This window comes from Manis javanica, chromosome 1 (assembly GCF_040802235.1).
Source record: "Manis javanica isolate MJ-LG chromosome 1, MJ_LKY, whole genome shotgun sequence".
Taxonomy (NCBI): domain Eukaryota; kingdom Metazoa; phylum Chordata; class Mammalia; order Pholidota; family Manidae; genus Manis; species Manis javanica.
In genome coordinates this window covers 57054937-57077169 of record NC_133156.1, presented here as the reverse complement: position 1 = coordinate 57077169, position 22233 = coordinate 57054937, and the positions used below count along the sequence as shown (strand labels likewise).

The window sequence follows — 22233 nt, the reverse complement described above, 5'->3', positions numbered from 1 at the left end:
CCACAATAATTGGTACTGTGGGTAAGTGTCACAAATGAGTACTTGCTTTGCTGCGCAACCTAACGGCACGTTAGGGCCGAATGACGGGTCAGCCGCCACTGTTAGCAGAATGGAGGGGTGGGATTGAGTAAGGAACCCGTGCCAGTGAAGCCAACCCTCAGCCTCCCAGAGAGCGGAGAGGAGATGGGGGCACATGGCCTGCAGGCTGAGCGTGCCTGGACGGCCCCACCCATTCCTCTGACAACCTCCATGCCTTTTTTACTCCCACAAACAAGGTATTTTACATACATCTCATACATCTCATTGACTGTTCTTAGGAATTCTGTTCTGAAGCAGGCATGATATTACCAAGTGGCTCATTTTATAAGTATATCCATGAGCTACCCAGGATTACGTTAATACAAAGCATTTCCTTACTGATGTTAAATATTGTAGAGGCAGGTTTATTTAAGCCCTTTTAGCTCCTTTCAAGTAATTGTGTTGAGCAGATCCACGCCTAATAAAGGGTACCTTATGAGGACATTCCTCTGATACAAACTGGAAATAAGATGAGTGATTCTTTTCCTTTAATGGATCATTTCCTTTAATACATATATTAAGAAAAAACCTTGACAGCAGGCCAAGATCATTTTAGGATCTGTTTAATATGAGGTATAAAGTTTTACGGTTCAGTTAAAAGACCCTGAAAAATGAGGTTTCTAATGGAAATGTTGGCACAATTTCTACTTTGGGACTGGGATATTAATACTATTTAAACCCCCTCCCCCAAAAAAATCTAGAGAGGGGAGTGGAGGGTGGCTCCCTGTGCAAACAGAGGCCTGCTCCTCTGATGGCTAATTTAGATATTAAGCAGGAAAATAACACCCAGGACACCTCCTTTCCTTCAGATTCCTGTACATGTCCAAGCCGAAGGAGGAGAAACGTGTGAGCGCTTGGGCCAGAAGCTAGACCCCAGGCAAGCAGGGAGCAGCTGGTAAGAAGGATGGGCGGGCTGGGGAGGTGCTCAGGAGGGTCCCTGAGGGTGACCCCGAGGTGTACCCTTGCAACACCAGTCCTCATGGAGGCTCACAGCCCTCGAAGAAAAGCCTGGCAGGCCCACCCATTTTTGCTCTGGAGTTCGCCAGTTTTCTGTTAACTGCTGCTGCTCCACTGAAGAGGCCGCTGTTGTAAGTGCAGGCTGAGGTGGTGTCTGCCGTCGGCGCCGAGAGGCACCCTTCCTCGGGATCTCGGTCCTCTCACCTGCAGCGCTCCTCGCCTCACTGCCAGGCCCAGAGCCACAGCACCGGCAGAGTGCCGACGGATGGTGCTGACTCGGATGCCACACCGGTGTCTTTTCTATTGATCACCCTTCTAGTTGCTCAAAAGTAAGGGGTAGTAGTGGGGGGCAGTGCAGGCCGGGAGGTACTCATCAGGCCAACAGGATGCCTAACCCCTGAGGGGGTGGTGGGGCAGCAGGCCCCTCTGCCCCTCCACAAGGCGGGGCTCACGGGGTTAGCTCTGCGAGGCCATGACAGCAGGATGTGGGACTGCTTCCTCCATATTCGTAAGACACCTGGAGACTAGGTAGGGGGAACTCATGCTTCACAACTACCCAAAGGAATGAACCTGGAGGAGAAGCCCAGCCCATAAAAACCACTGGATGAGGCAGAGGCCGCGTGGGCAGCTAAGGGACCCTCAACGAGCAGCATCTCAGAGAGAGGCTGGGGAAGTCAGTCCCTTTCATCGCGAAAGCGGGCCTCCTGCTCCATCTGGTCCGACTGTTGCCCTGGAGAATATGTTTCCTAAGAGGGCTTGTTTGTTTTGACTTGTCTGTAATTCTGTTTCCACTCCAGTTCTTGCTGCATTCAACATAAACAATTTACTCACTCAGTCAAGGGGAAAAAAGGAAAAACACACTTGACAAGCGAATTTCATGTTGTTGGGAGGTGTTCCAATGCCAACAGCCAAGATGGGGGCAGTAGAGCAAGAGAGGCAGGGGATGAGGAGGAGGAGAAGGGGTAAAGGGGAAGGGGGGAGGGGGAAGGGAAGGGGGGGAGGAGGGGGGCTCGGGCCACACTCACCGGGGGAAGAGCCCACGCCGGCTGCCCGGAACTGCCCCAGGATGAGGCTCTGCTCGCTCTCGGCCAGCGCCAGGAGGAGCTGGTAGGCTTCCATGCACTGCTCACTGAAAGGAAGCACACAGCATCTTTGCTCTGGAGGACGGCGCCCCTTCAGGGCAGCTCTGCTCCCTCCAGACGCACCCCAGCCTCACTGGCGGGGGAGGCCAGGACGCACCCACCGGTATTCCTGGACAAATGCCCAGGACCCATGGGCTCACTCTGCTAGGTTGCCTTTTTATTTTATTTTAAACTAGGACCTAGAAACATATAAGAGAAGCAGTAACGCTGGGAGAGGCAAGTTTGCTGCCCCTCTGAGGGTCAGCTACAAGGGGAGGTAGCCAGCCCCCAAGGCGGCCCCCGCTGGTCCCACAAGCTGCTGTCACACCTTTGTGGTCCCCTTCTACACTGTACCAGGGTTGGTCCATGTGACAAAGAGAATATGGTGTCACCTCCAAGGTTAGGGCCTGCGACCTCCGCCCTGTGCTTCCCCCCTCACCTTCTGTCGTGGATCACCCTCCTGAGAGGAGGCCAGCTGCCACGTCTTGAAGACTGTGGAGCAGCCCGACGGAGAGGCCCGTGCGGTGAGGGACTACAGCTTCCAGCCAACAGTGAGTCAAGGCCTAAGGACTCCACCCAACAGCGAGTGACTGAGCCTTCTGAGCAGATCCACCAGCTCCAATTAAGCCATCGGATGACGCAGCCCCAGCTGACACCTTGACCAGAACCTCAAAGGAGACCCTAAGCCAGAACCACCGGGCTAAATCACTCCCAGCTTCCTGACCCTGAACTGTGCCAGAATAAATACTATACAATAAGAGGTAACTAATGGAACCCCCAGAAAGGAGACTATTTTGATCTACACCTGCACTATTCCACACAGTAGCCAGTGACCAAGTGTGGCTATTTAAATTAAAAAGAATTTAAGTCAAATAAGATGAAAAATTAAGTTCCTCTGTTGCAATAGCCATATTTCATGTATTTAAAGGCCACATGTGGCTGGCTAGCAGTTACCCTATTGACAGCACAGAGAACAGTTCATCTTCACAGAAAGTTCTATCAGATGCTTGCAAAACGGTCTCATGAAACATAAAATCTCTGATAAGGGTTGGAGTCTGATTTCCAAGAGGAAGAAAATTAGTTTCTCTTCTTTGTGTGCATCATCACGGGGCACACCAGGTACAGGATCAAAGGGTAACCCCTTTCCCATTTCCACCCGTGACCACAGACCCACGTCTGCAAAGGGGGTGGAGTGCAGGTGCTGTGCCTGAGTAGTTCTGGACAAGATGCCTGAGGAGAGAAATTTCTCCCTAAGCAAATAACTGGTATCTTCTCTGAGCTGTGCAGGGGAAATGTGTTACTCAACACTTAGTCAACCGACCATCTCTTTTTTTATTGTCTTTTCTTCATCTTCCTTTACTAAGAGATAAGAAAAAGGGCCCAATCCCCAGCTCTGGGTGCTGGCAGCTTCGCCTTGCAAGGGCAATCCACCTTTCAGGGTAGAGACCCTGGGCCACTGCTGCATCCACCCAGAAGACGGCAGACTGTGGCAGAACAGCTTGTTTTAAGAGTTATCATAGATGGACCATCTGTTTGCTTTGGTGTGTCTGTGAACACGTATGACTGCTCTCTAGCTTTGGTCTCATGGACTTTGATTTGATTTTGTTTTCTACAGAAACAAGGTTTCTTAAAACCATATTGATCTTTTTAGAGGATGCTAAGAGTATGACGCAGTCACTACTCTGGGACCTTGGCAAATATGCGTAAGTGGTGATGCTAAAATAAAACAATAATAAAGTATAGCTTTGTAGTTATTAAGGAAGCTGTAATTTAAAAATAAATTCCAAAGCTGATGAGGCTGAAATACATTCATTTACCACTTGCTTATTAATGAATGAATCAATGAATCATAGTCATTTAAACTGGTTTGTTGTTATGGGAACAAACTGGCAGCATGCCTGAAGAACCATGAAAACATTAGTATCTTTTGACCTATAATTACAGCTTCAGGGATGTTAATCCCAGGGAAAATATTCAAAAGAATGAAGATATTATCTGTATTAAATTATTCACCTTAAAATTGTTTTCATGGTTAAAAGTCTACAGAAGTCTAAATTTATTTTAGAGAAATGAGTAAATAAAATAGCAATATATAAGCTTGATGCAGGTGATACAGCCACTCACAGTAACTGGAGACTATTCATCAATATTACAAAACTACAACAAAGGGAAGAAGAATGCACTAGATTTACAGCTTCAATTTAAATACATGGGAATGTGAATAAAGACTGGAAAGACCAAATGAATATATAATACAAAACTTGTTATCCTGAGTGTATTGCTTGAATGAAATAACATTTAAGCTGAATATGTTAGCAGAAACATCCCTGTTTACTCACACCATTCTCCTGACTCTTACTTTCTTACTCGCTACAAGGGTGCGAATTGATTCCCATCATGTATCACACTAGCATTTGCTGGTTCAAGCCCCAGCATGCGTGCTGAAAGCCTGTGTCCTCCCTTTCTGCAAATGTCCGTACGGTGGCATTTCTAAGTCAGGGTGGCTGCCCCGCGCATGCCCCTACCTGTACTGCAGGGCCAGCCTCAGTGCCGTGGCATTGGACTCGTATTTCCCCACCAGCATGCTCATCCTCTCGGCGTTGCTTTTGCATTCTTCCAGGGTTATGGTCAAGAGGTCATTTTGGGATTTGAGGTGTTCAATACGACTACAAGGGAAGAAAACTCATTCACGATTTCACACTAGAATACAATGCCTTTGCCAATATTTTAGTTGTCTAATCTAGATCCAGGCCAGAAATGTACGTTAGAAGGTGAATTTGTCAGATGTTTTTTTGCAAATGTAACGGATGTGAAATACAGGAAGCAAATCTAAAGTAAAGGAATTACTAAATTCCATGTGAATTAGAAATAAAAATAAGCCCCCTGGTTATTCCCCACCCTGCACGGACACATCATGTGCCAGGTACTGAGTGAGGCTACCAAGGAAAGGAGCCAGTCAGCGACCTCAGGCCCTCGTGAGAGTCACGACTGATTGAAGCTCCCTTCACAGGCACAAATGCAGAGCAGCGCCGCAGCGGTGGCTGGGCAGGCCAGCAGCCCTGTGGCAGAGGCATCACCACTCCCATTTCTCAGAGGAGGAAGTGGAGGCACAGAAAGCTCAGTGCCTTGGTTTGGGATGTGAGCCAGGCGGTTTGACCCCAGATCCTGTACTGACCACTCAATACAGAGCAGAAGCCAAAGACAGACCTCTGAGTGAACAAGAACCTGCCCCTAAGTGTCTCTGAATGGAAAGCAGACCAGGAATTGTGGACTATGTCCACAGCTTCTTCCAGGTTGGAGAGTCTCACAACTGCTAACCACTGGTAGGACAAGCAGTGGGAATGTTCAGTTTTATAGGAATCAAAACTATAAATTCAGAGCAAATGAGTTTATGGCAAAGTCAGAAAAACATAAGCCTTCAGCCTGTGTTCCCTCCCAGGACACTGATGCTCTAGATGTAATGATTCATTTTCCACGGTCACACCCATCGGTAGTGCCCTGACCACGGAGACTTAGAGACAGAGGGTGTCACACACACAAAATTCAAGGGCCTCTTGAAATGTTAAGGGGCTTGGAGGCCATCTGCCTTGAGGATCAATCTTAGGACCACATGTCTTAGAGCAGGCTATGAAGACTGTCGGTAACCTGGGAGGCGTCAGCGGAGTGTGTAATGAAGCCCGCCGTAGGGCTTTGGCAGACAGGAGGGCCGTTCAATGCAAGGTGTTACAGAAACGTACTTTTCTGTCCTGTTGACATTAAGACTTCTTGAACAGACCCACTCTTTCATTTACTTTTCAACTTGCTCCAGTGTACCTTCAGTCCCCACTAATTAGATAAAACTATTTGCCCAGCTCACAGGCCTCCTAAGCAATCCCATCTTGGGGGCCTTCTCTGGCAACTCCCCACTATTTGGCTGCTCCTACCTCTTTAAAATGTTCTCTCTCACTTGGGGCATGACAGTTCTCCACTGGCTTTGTTCCTCCTCAGCCATTTCTTCTGTGCCTTTTGCTGACTCCTTATTCTTATGAAATCGGTGAGGGATGGCACTACCTCAGGGCTCAGTCCTGTCCCCACCCCCACCTCTATCAACACTCTCTCCCTAGGGGTGATTTTTATCCAGCCGCATGACTTTTCAAGGTGTTATTGTTTCCATGGTTCCCAAATTTCTCCAGCATGAACCTCTCTTCTGAATATTAGTCTCACAGATCTTCTGTTTCCTGATATTTCCATTTGGGTGTCACACTGACACATCAAATTGAACATTCTCAAACGGGATCCTAGATTTTCCCCCAAAGTTCATCCTCCTCATCTTCTCCATCTCATAAGTGCCACCACAGTTTACCCAACAGTACAGGCAAGACACCTGAGAATTCTGGGGACCATCGCTTTCTCTTACATCCAGCTCAAACCCAGCTGCAGTTCCACTGACTTTACCCCAAACACATGCTGACCTCTGCCCCTTCCCGCCACCGCGCTTTGGCCATGCTGGTCCATGGTAATAACCTCTCTGCTTCTACTCTTGCCCTACCCCTTTCCACTCTTCACACATGAGTGATCTTCAAAATTTAAATCAGATCTGTTCTTCCCCTACTTTAAACTCTTTAATAACTTCCAGTGGCACTTAGAATAAAGACTAAACTTTGCCTATATTCCATCAGCCCTGCCAACTCCACTACTTCGTCTCATGCAACTCAGCCATTCATTCATTCAATTTCAGTTCCATCAGCCTCTGGCAGTTCCTGCTTCAGACCAATCTCTTCCCAGCCTTCAGGTTGATACATCGGCCCATGGGACTCTTAGTGTACCATATGGCTGCTGCCCCTTTCCCTTAACGCCTTAACTTCAAGTCCTCTCTTCAGAGATGCCTTCCCTGGCTACCTCCGTAAAATCACACACACACACACACACCCCTCCCCCTGCTATTCTACCACAGCACCTTATTTACTTAGGCCTTTTTATGATTTCATTTATATGTTTGCTTCTTGTATAGCTCCCCTAACAGAATATAAGCTCCATGAGAGCAGGGACCCTGCCTGTGTTACTTTTCTTTGTGTGCCAAACAGCCTAGCACACAGTAGGTGCTTAGAACACATTCATTAAATAAGGAAACACCTCTGAGTAGGTATAATCCTGCTTTGCCCAACAGGCATACTCACAAAGTTAAAGGCTGTCATTTTTCGGAGTGTATTAGGCCTCTAGCTCTGACATAGGTAGTTAAATAACAGACTTGAGGACATACTGGTAGATTATTTCTAAGAACTCCACATCCTAGCAGTAGCTTTGCTCATAGAGGACAATGGTGGTGAGGTCAAAGGGCAGGGTCTGGAATTCCAGCAGGGCTATTAATAGCTCTGGACCTAAGACAAGTCGCTCAATATGGAAGCCTTTGTTTTCTCGCTTGCAGAATGGGCCTCCTCTGCCCCCCCAAGCTGAGGGTCAGTGATTGTGAGAGTCCTTTGCACACTGTTGAACACCATGATACTGAGAGCTACAGGTACCGAATGCTTCCCTGTCCTTTGGTCTCTCCTAGGTGTACACACCTGAGGAAGGAAACTCCCCAAGTTCAACCACAGAGCAGGCTTGTCAAATCCCAGAATCAGTACAGAGGAGATTTCCACTCAACACAGGGCCCCAGAAGGCATCTGACTTCATGGAATCACAAAGGGAGACATCTGACTCTATTTTTAAGCACTCCTAGCCTGAGAAGCTACCTGAGAAGTTAAGAGGGCTCCTTCTTTACTTCTACATCAGGACTGTCACTCTTAAGTATTTTGGATTTAATAAGAAAAACATTTAATTTCAAGATGTAAAATGGCCTAGATTGCCACATTTCATTAGTCCTCAAGCACTGTATTAAGCGGCTTCAAATCAGGGAGGACTAACACGATAATTCAATTTATTCAGGTTTGCCAGACACGAGGGAAACAGCATTAGCAATGGTAGATGGGAAATGGTATCCACGTTTCTTCCTGGTTGGCTCATAAGCCTTTCAAACTCTCACTCTGCTCTCCCACTGAAGACTGGTAGTCAGGGCAGCCCGCCACCCTCAGGCGTGATCCCCCAGCCCATTCTGCACTGCGGGGCCAGTTCTGAGTCGGTGGTTTGCGTGGTCTGGACCTGGTCCTTCTCCTTTGCTTTTTCAGCAATTCTCTCTCCCTGCTGGCTTTGCCGAGAGGCAGGGGTACAAACTTAACCTACGTCTGTTGTGAGTCTTGGGAAGAATGTGTAACACTGGGTACACAGTAAAATTATTGTGAGGAGGATAAGATGTAGGGGGTGGAGAATTGTGCATATTTGCAGACGGCAAAAATAAAATCAGGCAACCCTCAGGAGGAGCAGGGAGGTTAGGGCAGCCTGTCTGTGCAACCCCAGGAACGCCTGTATCTCACAGCTTTTGCTGGTTCCTGGCAGCTCCAGACGCCCTTGGGATGCTGACTCAACATTCCAGAGATGCTTTCTGTGGGTCTCGGCAGCACAGGACTGCAGGCTTGGTAGCCATCCTGTCATTTTGACCTACTTATCATTCTATGCAGACTGCTCCCAGGACTTGCGACATCATTTCCAAGGGCCAGTGCAAAATGAAAAGGTGGGGGCCCCTGGTTCTTAAATTATTAAGAACTTAAAACAGTGACAGCAAGGCAGTCAAGCACATGTGGGGTCCTTCTAAACACAAGGCCCTGTGCACTCACATGCATAGGTGACACACACCCAGGAAGGCAGCCTGGGTTGCTGCAAGCCCTCTGCTGATGAGCAAGATGGTGAAAATTCCCCACCCACCAGCCTGACAGCCTCATTCTATGTCACAAGCCAACTTGAATTGACCTTTGGAAAGGGAGAGGATGGCAGCTCCCCACAACACCACCGTTCAAATAAGGATTTCTCCTTACCTATTCAGCCGTTCCGTTTCTACCTCAAACTCTCTAATTTTGCTCTCTGAGATGGCAGATCCATGTGAGTAGAGCGTCTGGAAGATCTCCTGGATGTTGGAGCAGTCCTGAAGAGAGTGGGCTAGGTGCTCCGCCACACTGCTGGATACCTGGATGAGTGAGCATTAGTCCCCCTCTGGACAATGTGACTTCAGGGTCACTGGTCCTCTAGGCATGCTGCACATGCAAAGCAACTTAAAGCTGATATTCCTTGAGAATCAGGCACCAGGAGATGGTTACCCTGATCTTCCTGTTTGTATAACATGATTCTAATATAAAAACAAACCACTGGGAAAGCAGTAGACAAAACCAGATCGCAACACAGCTGCATCCTGCAGGCATGTGTGTGGGGAAGCAGGCGTGGGGGACCGTGCCTCTGTAGAGTCCCCAAGATTCTGGATACTGAACAGAGTCTGGCCTTGCTTCCCCCACCTGAGTCCCCACCTCTCCAGGCTCTTGGTGCTGGTGGCTGCAGCCAAGGAGAGCAGCTGACTCCTTCATTTCCCCTGTTTGGCTTTGGCATGCTATCTGAGTGCATGCAGTTTTTCTCAGCGCAGAATTCTAAATCAGGGCCTTAAATTCAGTCTCTCCCTGTGCCTGAGGATCATCCCCAATCCTAACAGACATCGCTCAGGGAACCGAAACTACTCCCTTCTCCCCATCCATCAGCTCGTGCAGCCCCTGGGGGTTCGAAGGCTCTACAAATGAAAACTCTGGTACTAGGTGGGAAGGTTCTGCTCCTCTGTAGCCCCGGGCTACACTTCAAAGGCAGCATATACCTTCACTGAGACACATTCCTGTTCAAGAGGGATGGGCAAATGTGAAGTTCTCTAGAGCTTCCTGACTCTGTCTCCGGGGAAGCAGGGTGATATAAAGCAGATACTTCAAGACTTCCATCTACATCACCAATAACTAGACCCAACTCAGTCCTTTCTGAATGGTTTCAAGCAGAGGAAAAAAATTTCCCTTAAAACTGAAGAAGTAACACTCCACATGGAAACCACTTTAATCTGACCCTTTGGAAGGAAACCGGTTGTGATTTATCATAGCTGACTTGGTGGAGGCGAACGTTGGAAATTCTCTACCATCTGTAAGCCTGTCTCTGCGGCTCTATTGCGCTTCCTTGTCTTGCTTCTCATAAACACTCACCCCTATGCTGCTGATTTCGGAGCCCAGGACCGGCCGGTCAGATGACGAAGATTCGGACCTGGTCTTCGACAGTTTCACCCTCTCGGCAATCTTAAAAGACAAAACAAAAATTTACCAAATGACAGCACAGCACCCCCCAGACAAACTGTTGAGACTGTGTTTACAGAGGGCTCTTGTTTAACCACGGCAACTAAACTGATGAAGCAGTTTCTTAAAAACAACTCCCTTGCCCAATTCTACCATCTGCTTGACCCGAGGATTTTCAAGCTCGGCACTACTGACATTTTGGGCGACACTGTTGTGGGGGCTGCTCTGTGCACTGCAGGACGTACGGCAGCGTCCTCGGCTTCTGGCCGCGAGCCCACAGCGGCACTCCAGCTGGGACCACCAAAACTGTTTCCAGACATAGCCAAGTACCCCTTGCGGGATGAAATTACTTCTGTTTGAGAAACACCCATTTGACCCAATTTACTAAATGTGACGGTTGAGAACCAACCTTCTTGTGGAGACTGGTAGGGGACAAGACACGTACCACTTCACAGTCTTTCTGGGGTAGAAACTCAACATAGAGGGCAGGGGGCTGTGGCAGACATGCGGGGCTATTTCTCACAAGTGCCAGGCCTGCCCGTCATAATCTGGTTTTCTGCTGGCAGGGGTGTCATTCCCATGAGCGGGGAGATCATTGGTTCACTACTCAGGATCCCCTCCTGGCTGAGTCCTGGTCCTCAAGAGTCACCTCTTAGTCCACCCCTTGGTGCTGTAGAAGCTGACAAAACATCTTACTCCCCACAACGACTTGGCAACTGGGACATGCTCCCACCAGCTGATTAATGAGAGCTGGTGTCCAGGTCGTGGCCAAAAGAGACTTAAAACCACCAGCGGGTTCTCTCCCTGCAGCTGTAGCACTGGAGGCCTACGCGAGACCCCAGGAAGCCCCTGCGGCCGCCTGGGCAGATCGGGAACAGCACAGGGGCACCTCTGGGCAGGGCTGGTGCTGCAAGTAACGGGCTCCCGCCGCCCCCAGGAGCTCACCTTGGCGATAGGAATGTCATTGCTGCTGCTGCTCGTGCTCAGCTCGCCCGTGCTGGGGTTAACTGGGCGGTTGGCAGAAGTGAGGCGGCTGGGGCTGGATGGCCCTGTGGCCTGCATGCTCTGCAGTCGAGTTTGAAGCTCTCGGACCTGAAAGAATCATGCCTTTAGACATAGTTGGTGTGCCTTCCATGTCCAAAGAGCAAAACAGCAGATGGCTGGGTGGCAGGGCTCCCACTTATTACATTCAGAGATTAGCTTCCTGGAAAGTGAAGTTGGCTGAGTCCACATAAACTAGACATGGCCTGTATTCTTAACTGGACCTGCTGCTGGCTGGCCATCAGCAACTCCTCAGGAGCATGAGGTGAACATGTTTTCTAAGGCACTGGAGGTTCTCAGCAGAGGTAGGATGACTGTCTGTAAGGCTTGTTTACTCTTACAGCCTCACATGCCTGCTGTCGTGGGCACTGCAGACAGAACCTAGACAGAATCCCCAGTCCCACGGAGCTCAGAGGAAGAGAGAGACAAGTAATTTCAATTCAAATGCACATTAATGATACAAATGTCTATCAAGAGTGCTGCGGGAAGCAGAGAAGGGGAAAGGTATGACTCCATCTGAAGACAAGGGAAGGGTTAAGGAGGGAATCCTACAGGTGAACAGGTTATGACAGGCGAGGAGAGTGAGGGATTGGCTTCGGGGTGGTGTGGGAACATTGTGGGGGGAACAGCTTGCCTGAGAGCACACGCATCAGGATGACACGCTGTTTGAAGAATGGCAAACTGTCCAACACACATGGGGGAGAAGAGAGATCTGCGCTGGGAAAGAGGTGAGGCTAAGTGAAGAGACAGAGAGGGCACCCTCAGCCCTTCCCCAAGGGACTCCAAGATGGGCTCATCCTGGGGATGTGGGAAGGATGTACAATGTCTGTCTTTAAGGCCAAACCCACCACAGCACCCAAGGGCCCTCACAAATGGGCACCAGGCCCTGCCGGGAGGAATGTGCACTGAAACGCCCAGGGCAGGGCTTTCCAAAATGCCCAGTGCACCAGCAGGTCCCAGAGGGCTGGTCAGCACAGAGCCCAGGGCCCCGCCCCAGGGGTTCTGATTTAGTACCAGGGATGAAGCCTAGGAAACTGCGTATCTAACAATCTCCCAGGATGCTGATGCTCTGGGCTGGGGCTCGCCCCCTGAGCAGCACTGCCCTAAGGGACCCCTCAGGCCGTGACCGCACTTGTCTCAGGGACAGGAGGAGTGGAGCCACAGCCCTGCCAGCGCTGACGCCAAGCCCTGCTGGGCAAACCCTTCTCTAAAAGCGACTGGAAAGCTTTTCATATTAAATATCTTGGATGTCTCCATTCCTACTAAATTGGGGACCAAAAGTAATTGAAATTTAAATAATTCATCAACATATTAGAAGGCAAATAGGAAAATTCCTTCGGAGCAAATTGCATTCAATAGTGAAACAGCTAAAAAGTGCCTACTGCTTGGCCACGGCCTCCAATAACACGGCCTGATGGAAATACATGTAGTCGTCTTAGCACGCCTGACACAGGGCAGACCTTGAAATAGTTCAAAGACTATAAAAACACATGCCTGTCAAAGCCAAACGGTATTGCTGGTGAGAGATTACAGGACTCATTCTGGAATAGTCCCAACACACCAAGAACAGGAATAGTATGGATGCCTTGGTAGGCCACGTGGCAGCGGGAGAGGCCCACTTTCCCATCAGACTAGCTTCCTGGCACCAGGGAAACCTCCTGGGTGAAGACCATGGATTTCAGTTGCTGCTTCTGTGAGAGGTTGATGAGATCCTGAATAATTAACACTGTTAATACCACTCCAAAATCTAAAGAGTGTCTGAATCACTCAGAAAACAATCGGTGGTCTGTTTCTAGAATCCCAATTGGCCCACTCATCTTAGTTTTTTAAAAATACAGATTATCCTGGGCAATTTATAAAAGCTTCATGCAAACTACCCATATTACAAAAAAAGTTTCTTCTTCTAATCACTAAAATAAGACATGTTCATTGTGGAAAATTTAGATGACACTGAAAAATAAATACACAAAAAGTTATCTATGTTCTTTGTAACTATACACAGACAATGACTGGTAGTCATTTTCCAATGCAGGTTTGTGCTTGGACATGAGTGCCTAAAATTTCTAAATCTAAATATCCTTTTTCATCAAAAAATTTTTGGACCTAGAAAATGTTGTTGAAAAACAAAAGGATGACAAACATGTTTATTCTGGTCTATGCATTATCATTTAATGATAATCGTTAGTGAAAAAAAAATCAAGCTGAAGGGAGTGGAGTAAGTCTGTAATGGAAAAAAAGAGACAGATGGTTGAGTGAAGCCACCTTCCCTTGCCTCTTGAGTTGGGGACGGGCTATTAAATTTAAATGAATAAATGCACAGAAATGAAGGCTCAGCCAGTCTGCTGACTCAGCGTAGGTAAGGCTTCGGGGCTGGAAAACACAGCTATCAAGAGTCCTCATTTTTATTTTCACCTATTGTAGCAGGCTAAATTTTATTCCCCACAAAAGATATGTCAACTAAGCTCTCAACCCCCAGTACCTGTGAATATGACTTTATTCTGAAATACGGTCTTTGTAGATGTCCTTAAATTAAAGACCTCAAGATGAGATTATCCTGGCTTTAGGTTGGGCCCCAAACCTAACGACGGGTGTCCTTACAAGAGAAAGGAAAGGGAGGTCTGAGGCACGCAGAGAGCGGCCACGTGCAGGTGGAGGTGGAGACTGGCCCTGAGTCACACACCAGGGGCCCCGGGGCTGGAAGAGGCAGGGAAGGCTTCTCCTCTGGCGCCTTCAGAAGTGCAGCCCTGTCCACACCTTGATTTTGTGGACCCCAGAACTGAGAGAGAATAAATTTCTATTGTTTTAAGCCACCAAGTTTGAGATGATTAACTAATACATCCATCTTTCATTGAGGATATTTTATTCAAGAAAACATGTTTCTCTCTACAAAATGGGTGGTTTGGAGTCAGAGACAAGCCAGGAATTACAGCAACCCTAAGCAAGGAATCGACCCTTGTAGGAAAGTCATTCATCACCCTTCCCAGCCTTTCTCAACTGGAGTTCTTCAACAATAGAGCCCAGAACATGATTTGAGTGGCCATTTTCTCATTTCTCCTAAAGTGAGCATGTAGCCATCTATCTAGATGCCCAGAAGAGAAGCCAATCTGTTCTGTGTGTTGGAAATCTGGTAGTGTATGAAGGTAAGGTTCTGGCCTTTCAGGGTCTCAGAGTCCAGCCAAACATTACAATGGGAGATGCGCCCTGTGAAGGGCACCAACACGGAGTATCAAAGTGTGAAAGCGACATCACCTCTGCCTTCCCAGACTGGATCTGGGATTCAGCCTTGAAGGTTGAGTAGTCATCCCACAAGCCAGTAAGGAAGAGGCGATGGGGGAGTTATGAAGGACTCAGATAAGGAAATGACATTAAATGCCATAACGCCTTAATGACTCCCAAAGGGAGAAGAAGGTTTTATAAAAGTCAGTAGATTGAGAAGGGAGTGGACTGGAGTGAGGAAGATAAAGGAGGTGAGTCAGAGCTGTACTGGCAGTCACTGGTGTGAAATGACAGGTGCTCACAGTGAAGTGGGAGCAAAAACAGCAAAATGTACTGCAGACCAGCATTGTCCACCAGGACTTCCTGTCATGATGGAAATGTCCTACAGCTGTACTGTCCACTATGGTACCACTGGCCACACGTGGCTACTGAGGACTTGCGATGTGTCTAGTGTACTCAAAGATCTGAATTTTTAAATAGTATTCTATTTTAAACAACTTAAGTTCAAATTTAAATAACTGTATATAGCCAGTAGCTACTGTATCAGTCAGTTCTAGAACTATTCAAGGAGGTAAAAAAAAAAAAGCCATCCAAACTTGTGGCTGGGATGACTCGGTAGATCACAGCACCCCTCAGCAAGACTGAGAAAATAGGAGGAGGAGCTGATTTTTCAGAGGCAAATAAAGATGCCAGTTTTGGACATGTTGAATTTGAAGAAACCATCAGGTATGTGAGTGAAGATATTCAGTCAACAATAAAATAAACAGTTAAAAATAAAATCTGAGAAAGAAGATCGGCACTGAATGTACAGGTTAGGCATTCGGTTTGTGGGTAAGGCTGCCCAGGGAAGAGGCAGAGCGGGGGCAGGGGTGGGAGGGCACGGCCTAGACTTAGCTAGTGGGTCCCAAGGAGGACAGTAAGAAGCAGCCACTCGGGAAGGGAGAGAAAGGAGGTGAGGAGAGGCCAACAAGAAGGCGCGTCCACAGCCTGGAGAACGAGGACGGAAAAAGGAGGGTTCCCGCCTGACAGTCTCTGTTTCTCCCAGAGCAGAGAGTTCAGGGCCGTCTCAGGGCCCAGCAGATGCCAGAGAGGAGCACGGAGGCTGACCTGCAACACCAGAACTGCACAGCGGCCCCCGAGCACTCAGCGAGTTCTTCCATTCAAGACAGTAAGCTCAGTAAAGGCATTGTTCTCTACAAACTCCGGACACCTCATGAAACTGAGAGTAAAGGATAAAAAGATTTAAAACTGTAACAGTGAAAAGAACACGCATGGGGCATTAGCAGAAAGATTTGGGCACATTCCTTAAATGCAAAGTGGAAGGAAGAGTACTGATAAAAAAAACAATGGGAAAAGCCAAATTCCATAAAATGTGTGAGGGGAGGGGGCTGGTCTCCCCAGAAGAAGGTCAGCAGGGTTGAGACTCAGCTTTAGCAGGTACTGGCAAGGACAAGAATGAGAAGCAGACTGAAATGGAGAATAACTGTGTATATGGAACAAATGAAAATTTCCAGCATATGACAGCCTCAGCTAAAGTAAACAGGCATTCTATGCATTAAGGATGCATAGAAGTGCTGCATAAAAAAGGAACAAAGAGAAAGAAATTCACCCAAGGTTTAAGGGAAGGCAGTAAAATCTCCAGGTGGCAGAAATTAAGAAAGAAATAAAAGGGTCAGGAGGGAGGTGGTCCTGCAGCCAAGTCATGGGATTTGAGAGCAGGGCATGAATTGATCAAGCCAGGAGGGGCTGGGGAGGGAAGGCTGGACCTCCAAGTTCTCCTGCATAAAGTCTGGAGCTTTCCTGCCCCCCACATTCTGTGAAAAGAGGACTGAGTGTGCTGCTCGTGGAGCCAGAAGGAAGCCCTAGAGCTGAGCTGTGCACAGGGGTCAACCATTAAGAAACCAAGATCCCAGACTTGTGACACATTTGGGTATGCAGTTTATACTACTTGCATACTGTGGGGCCCCAATCTTATAAATTAACAGTGAAAATGGTCTGGATTTTGCCAGGCCACCCACTGCCTCAGAGATCTAATTAGTAAATCACCCAATGTCACTGGAGAACAAGAGACTTGAGCTGCTAGACATGGAGGGAGGATTGCAGAGAAAGGAGGCCGAGACAGGTGAGCCAGCAATCTAAATCAGTGGATGAATTCACCTGAGAAGAAATGAAAGTAAAGCAAATAATAATCTGTGTCACAATAAATGCTATTAGGGCCCTTAAAGAGATGACAGGAGTTATTTTGATAAAAAGTAAGAAATTATGAAACAAAAACAGGCAGATATCAAATAAGAATAGGTAATCTGGGGTGGGTGAGGGGAAGCCCATGGGAACATAGTCAAATGAAATAAAATCAATTGTACTGGTTAAACTCTAGACTGGATAGAACTGAAAAGAGAATTAGTGAGTGGGAAGAGAGGAAAGAGAAATTAATTCAGAACATAGCATGGGGAGCTAAAAAGATAAAAAATATGCAAGTATCATTGAGAAACAAAATGATCAACCAGGGCTCCAACATACCTTCAAAGGAATTCCAGAGGAAGAGAACATAGAAAATGACAGAGAAGCAATATTTGAAAAGCAGATAGGTAAGTTTTCCCATGTGGAGTCAGACATGAGTCCTGAGACTGAAGTATCACATCAGGGGCTGGTAGGCATGGCAGTTTTAGTTATGTCTGCAAAGTCTTTGATATTCCCTCCATCAAGAGGTAGGGTTCAATTCCCCTTCCCTTGCATATGCCTGGCCTGAGAGACTGCGTCTAATGAATAGAGTCCAGTGGAAGTGATACCACATAACTTCAGAGGCAAGGTTAGAAAAGCAGAAACAGTTTTGCTCACTCTCTCTCGGGACACTGGTCCTTCCAAGCCAGGCATTCCACTGTGAGGATGCCCAGGCCACATGGAGAGGACGCTGTGGGAATTCCGACCAGTGGTCCCTGCTAAGGTCTGGGCAACAGTCAGTCTCACCCACCAGACACATGAATAAGGAAACCTTTAAGAAGACTCTGGCCCCAGCCACCATCTGAGGCCAGCTGCATCCGAGCCCAAGTGAGAACTGCCCAATGCAGCCCAGTCAATCCCCAGAACTATGTGGGAGATAAAAAATGACCATTGTTTTAGGTCTCTAAGTTTGGGGTGGTTTGTTATATAGCTAGAGCTAACTGAACAGGAGGATGAAAAAACCAGTGCTTATCTAGAAACACTATAGTGCAAACATACAGGGGAAAAAAGGATAAAGAGATCGGTGTAGAGTTGTCTGGTGGGAAAGAGACACCTTAGGCTCTGAGGGCAGGGGTGTCAGCCTGTTTTATTCACTACTTTATTTTTGAACATCATTTAAAAAATCTGTCACCCTAAAATCCAATACTTAGTTGTGCTGAATAATAGCCCCCCAAGATGTCCTGTCCTAACTTGGGAAACCTGTGAATATGTTACTTTACACAGCAAAGGGGCTTTGCAGGAAGGACCAGGAATTATCCTGATTGTCCGGCAGTTGGACATGTCCCTGAGAGAGAAGCAGGAGTTGTCAGCATCACAGAGGTTTAAGGATGCTCGGTGCTGGCTTGGAAGACGGAGGAAGGGCTATGAACACCCAGAATGCCAGCTGCCTCTTAAAGCTGGAAAATGCAAGGAAGCAGATTCTCCTCTCAAGCCCTGAGGAGGAACGCAGCCTGGAGGACACCAACTTAATGGAGCGAGATGCATTCCAGACCTCTGACCTCCAGAACTGTAAGATGAATTTGTGTTACTCTAATCCACTACATTTGTGGTATTTGTTACGGCAGCCATAGGAAACCATACAACTCTCATCAAGAGTGTGGGCAAAAACAAAGACGTCCCCAGACAAAGAATTTTTCATGCACAGACCTTTGCTGAAAGAACTTCCTAAGGATACATGCTTTCAACAACAAGAACATTAAACCCAGAGAAACAGTGTATGAAAGAGACCCTGGTAAGCACAGCAATTGGCAGGGACGCAGGGGCAGAAGGAACCCCTCCTGTGGCACCAGTGAGTAGAAGGAATGGGGAGCTGTTCCACAGAGCCACATGGCAGGACGTGCTGAAAGTAAGAGCATGCACGACCAGAACTCAGCTACCTCCCTCCAGGACAGGTACTCTGGTACAGTCCACCTGGGGCTGCAGGGGACACGCGCATGGGGCTGTGCACCAGGGCGTTATTTGTAGTGGGGGAGAGTTTGGTTGTCTGGCACAAGTGGACAACCGGGTTGCCAAGTGGGTGACCAGGAGACATGGTATATATATAGAAAGGTGGGCAGACCTTAGAGTGCTGAGAGGAAAAAGAAAAATGGGGGGAGAGGAATGGTATGCAAAAGGAATAAATAAATTAAAAGAAGGACCTTTCATGGATCCATGAGTATGCCTTTAACACAGGAATGCAATTAGCTTCTCTCTCTGCCCCTTCAGGCCACATTAAAGCAAACAAGTACAAGAAAGCAAACATAAAGATGGGCATGCAGGACACAAGAGGTTGCGTGAGGTCAGACAGTGAGATGCTGGTGATGAAGACTTTGGTGCAAGGGCCGGCACAAGCGAGTGTCTGGTGGGGTGGGTGCGCAGGTGGGTTTCTCAAAGGGAGGGAAGTTCACTGAAAAAGTGAGTCTAGGATAAGGGCAAGGTGGGTCAGCTGCTGGGCGTGTCACCTCCGGGGCACTGCAGGAGCACAGACAAGAGGTGAGTCTGCTGATGAAGTCCCCTGTGAATGCGGAGCACAGACGAGTGACATGGTGTTTCAGGAAAGTCACATTTTACAGCTAACAGCAGTGCTGAGTCGGCCGAGGCAGAAGAGGGAGCGATCACAGGCAGAAGGGAAATGAGCACAAGAGTGCCACACTGTGCGGCCAGGGCTCTGCTCCGCAGTTCGCTGAAGGGCCTGCGATCCAATGGCCACACCAGGGAAACAGGCAGCGATTTGGCTGTCTTCCTGACTTCTTACCAGCTTTCCAGCAAAGGGAGTCAGCTACTTTCTTAAAAGTCAAGGGTTTGCCTTTAAGTAGCCTGACCTCCTCACAGGAGCAGGGGTTGGAGGTCAGCTGGGCATGAAGCAAACACTGGTGCCCACAACTAACAACTAAAAATGTTCCCTCACAATCTCCATGGTTCACATGTGCACAAAGCCCTTGTAGAGCAACTGGAACTGTTTGCAAAGGAGACAAGAAAGAATCACAGGTCTCAGGGTTCTCTGCCTTGGACCCCACTTAGAACTTCCTCCAACTATAGGAAGGAAGGGAGACACGTTGTACCAATAATGCCCTGTTGGGACCAAATCAAGATATATAAATGCACAGATGGCTTCTTCCCCAGGGAACAAACTCATGTGCCTTCACATAGTGTTGTAGAATGCCAGGAAGGTTGATCAGTGGAACCCTCAGGAATCTGGCACCCACGTTACCATGGATGGCAGTTCATTAACCCATGGTCTGTGTGGAAGGAGGCAGCAAGGGGGAAAGGGTGGCCAGACCTCAGGAGGGGAGTCCACCCGAGGACAATGCAGACTGCATCCCATAATAAGGCTACCCAAGGTTTGATGCTAAAAGGTAATGTCAGCGTGGACTAGGATAAGACTATCAAACTTCCGTGGGGCTCAGTTTTCTCATCTCTAAGAAGGGCATAACAGCAGTACCTGTCTTGTAAAATTCTGATGCAGATCAAATGAGGTGTATGTAAGTCATTGCTCATCACAAGTAGAAGCTCAGAATACATTCAGTGGGGTAATACAGCCTTAAAGTCTTGCTTTGCCTTCAGAGGTATCTGTTTTTAGTCTCAGAGGGTTATGTTTAGTCAGGAAATGTTCAAAAAATGTTAATACCATCAATGTTAACAGGTCCTTAAAAATAAACTATCAAGATTGCATTGAAAAAAAAAAAAAGATTGTGTTGGTAAGTGGCTCCTTACAGAACTGCCTGCCTTCCTTCACTGGATGGGCAGGGGAGTTGTGCGCGGAGCCGGGAAGGCCGCCTTCCCCCTGGAGCCCAGGGAGCCTGTATCCTGCCAGATTCCCGGGTGAGCACGTTCGTTCCCGCCCTCCCTCTTCCTTCCAGCTTGTGCGTGGACAGAGCAGGGCAGGCTCTTCACAGCAGGTGGCTTCCCCCTCAGACACGGGGTTCACCAGTGCCACATGCGGGCCCAGGAGGAGCAGGCTAGGTATGAGCGGAAGGTGCCAGAAAGGCTGTAGCTCTCTCTTTCGCTCCACCTGGGAAGACCGGTAAAGATGTCTGGAGCGGCCCTAGGCCCACGACTGAAGGGCACTGCCCTCTGTTTCCTGTCCCTGAGCACTTGCTGGGATTACAGTGAGGAAGTATGCTGGGCTCTGAACCCCATTCATTGGTTTAGTGGCGCAGGGAGGGCCCGGGCACATTTCCTTTGAAGAAGCTCCCCAGGGGTTCTGACACATACGCTGGGCGCCAGCGCAAGAGGGATGAGTGACAGGCCCTGTTTCTCTGGCCAGTAGTGTCAGGGCCACGTCCTGCTCCATGAACACTGACACGCTGCGCCGGACTGCTCAGCCCCTGTGTGGTTAGGGGGGCGTCTGTCCAGTTCTGGCCAACGCGCGGTGAGCAGAAGCACTGAAGTGCAGGGTGGGTCCATGCAAGTAACGTTTACGATAACGTACTGCCGTCCCCCGGGGTTCCCGAGGGGATACATGCAGCGGAGTTGTGTGCCCACCCCAAACCTGCATCGGACATGCAGTACAAGCAACAAGTAAGCTTTTTTGGTCTGCTGCCACTGAAATTTGTGGGGCTGGTTCATATAACTATTGTTATCCTGACTGCTGTATCAGCCATCCAGAGAAGAGCCAGCCAGGACTCCCAGACGGAGGTGGGAAGGAGAGCTCTGCGGTGAGACCCACTCCTCCCAGCGCCTGCCTGCGGGGCCGGACTGGGGCTAGGAGTGTTACAACAGCCTTGTTTGTCTTTTTAACAAATCTCTTAAGAATTTAAATGTAGCTGATATTGGCATCCTCTTTCTCATATAAAGAAACTCCTAAGAAAAAATGGAACAAGTATGAACAAAATTCAGCCAAGGACCAAAGAGAAGACTGCTTGTACATGACTATCAAGTCATTAAAGCTGGGAGATATAGACAGATCACTGTCCATCATCCATACCTCATTTTTTAACTTGAAAATCAAGGAAGAGTATAAAGAAGAAAAAAATGCTGATCCTTTCACTGCCTAGATTTAGCCTCTATTAATATTTTGGCATATCAGCTTCCCTTTCCAGGCACATACTTCTACATATTAGAAGTTACACAATTTTAAGAATATATTCATTTAAAAAATAAATTAGCTAGAGGAAAATTCGAGTACCTTTTACCTACACATCCAGGTACTTGCTTCTCTCCCCACCATAGCTATTATTATGAGATTGGTTCATATTGTCCAGTCTATGTTAAATATTCTTAGATACACACATATGGAGTCGATGCAAATTTATACATAAATTCATAGTAAATATAAAGTATTGCGTTGCAGTTCTGTATTTTCCATGTACAGACACTTGGGCCAAGAAAAGCATCACGGAGTGGAAGGTAGAGTGGGAAGAGCTCAGATGGGAATTAAGGCCAAGTAAGGTGAAGCAGATGAATCTCTGTTTAACCTACATAAGGCCACGGCAATTTCACTTCCAGAAATATCTCCA

At 47.9% G+C, this 22233-nt stretch overlaps 1 protein-coding gene across 5 annotated transcripts in view; it reads right to left on the bottom strand.

Moving 5' to 3' along the window:
• MCC (MCC regulator of WNT signaling pathway) overlaps nucleotides 1-22233 on the bottom strand; it is a 395947-nt gene that overhangs the window by 35893 nt on the left and 337821 nt on the right. For all 5 annotated transcript variants that reach the window (XM_036995125.2, XM_073232952.1, XM_036995126.2 and 2 more), the window contains 5 exons: nucleotides 11264-11410; nucleotides 10232-10321; nucleotides 9044-9192; nucleotides 4682-4822; nucleotides 2061-2164 (listed from right to left, as the gene is read on the bottom strand). In XM_036995125.2, coding sequence (XP_036851020.2) covers nucleotides 2061-2164; nucleotides 4682-4822; nucleotides 9044-9192; nucleotides 10232-10321; nucleotides 11264-11410 — 631 coding nt within the window. The remainder of the gene's footprint in view (nucleotides 1-2060; nucleotides 2165-4681; nucleotides 4823-9043; nucleotides 9193-10231; nucleotides 10322-11263; nucleotides 11411-22233) is intronic.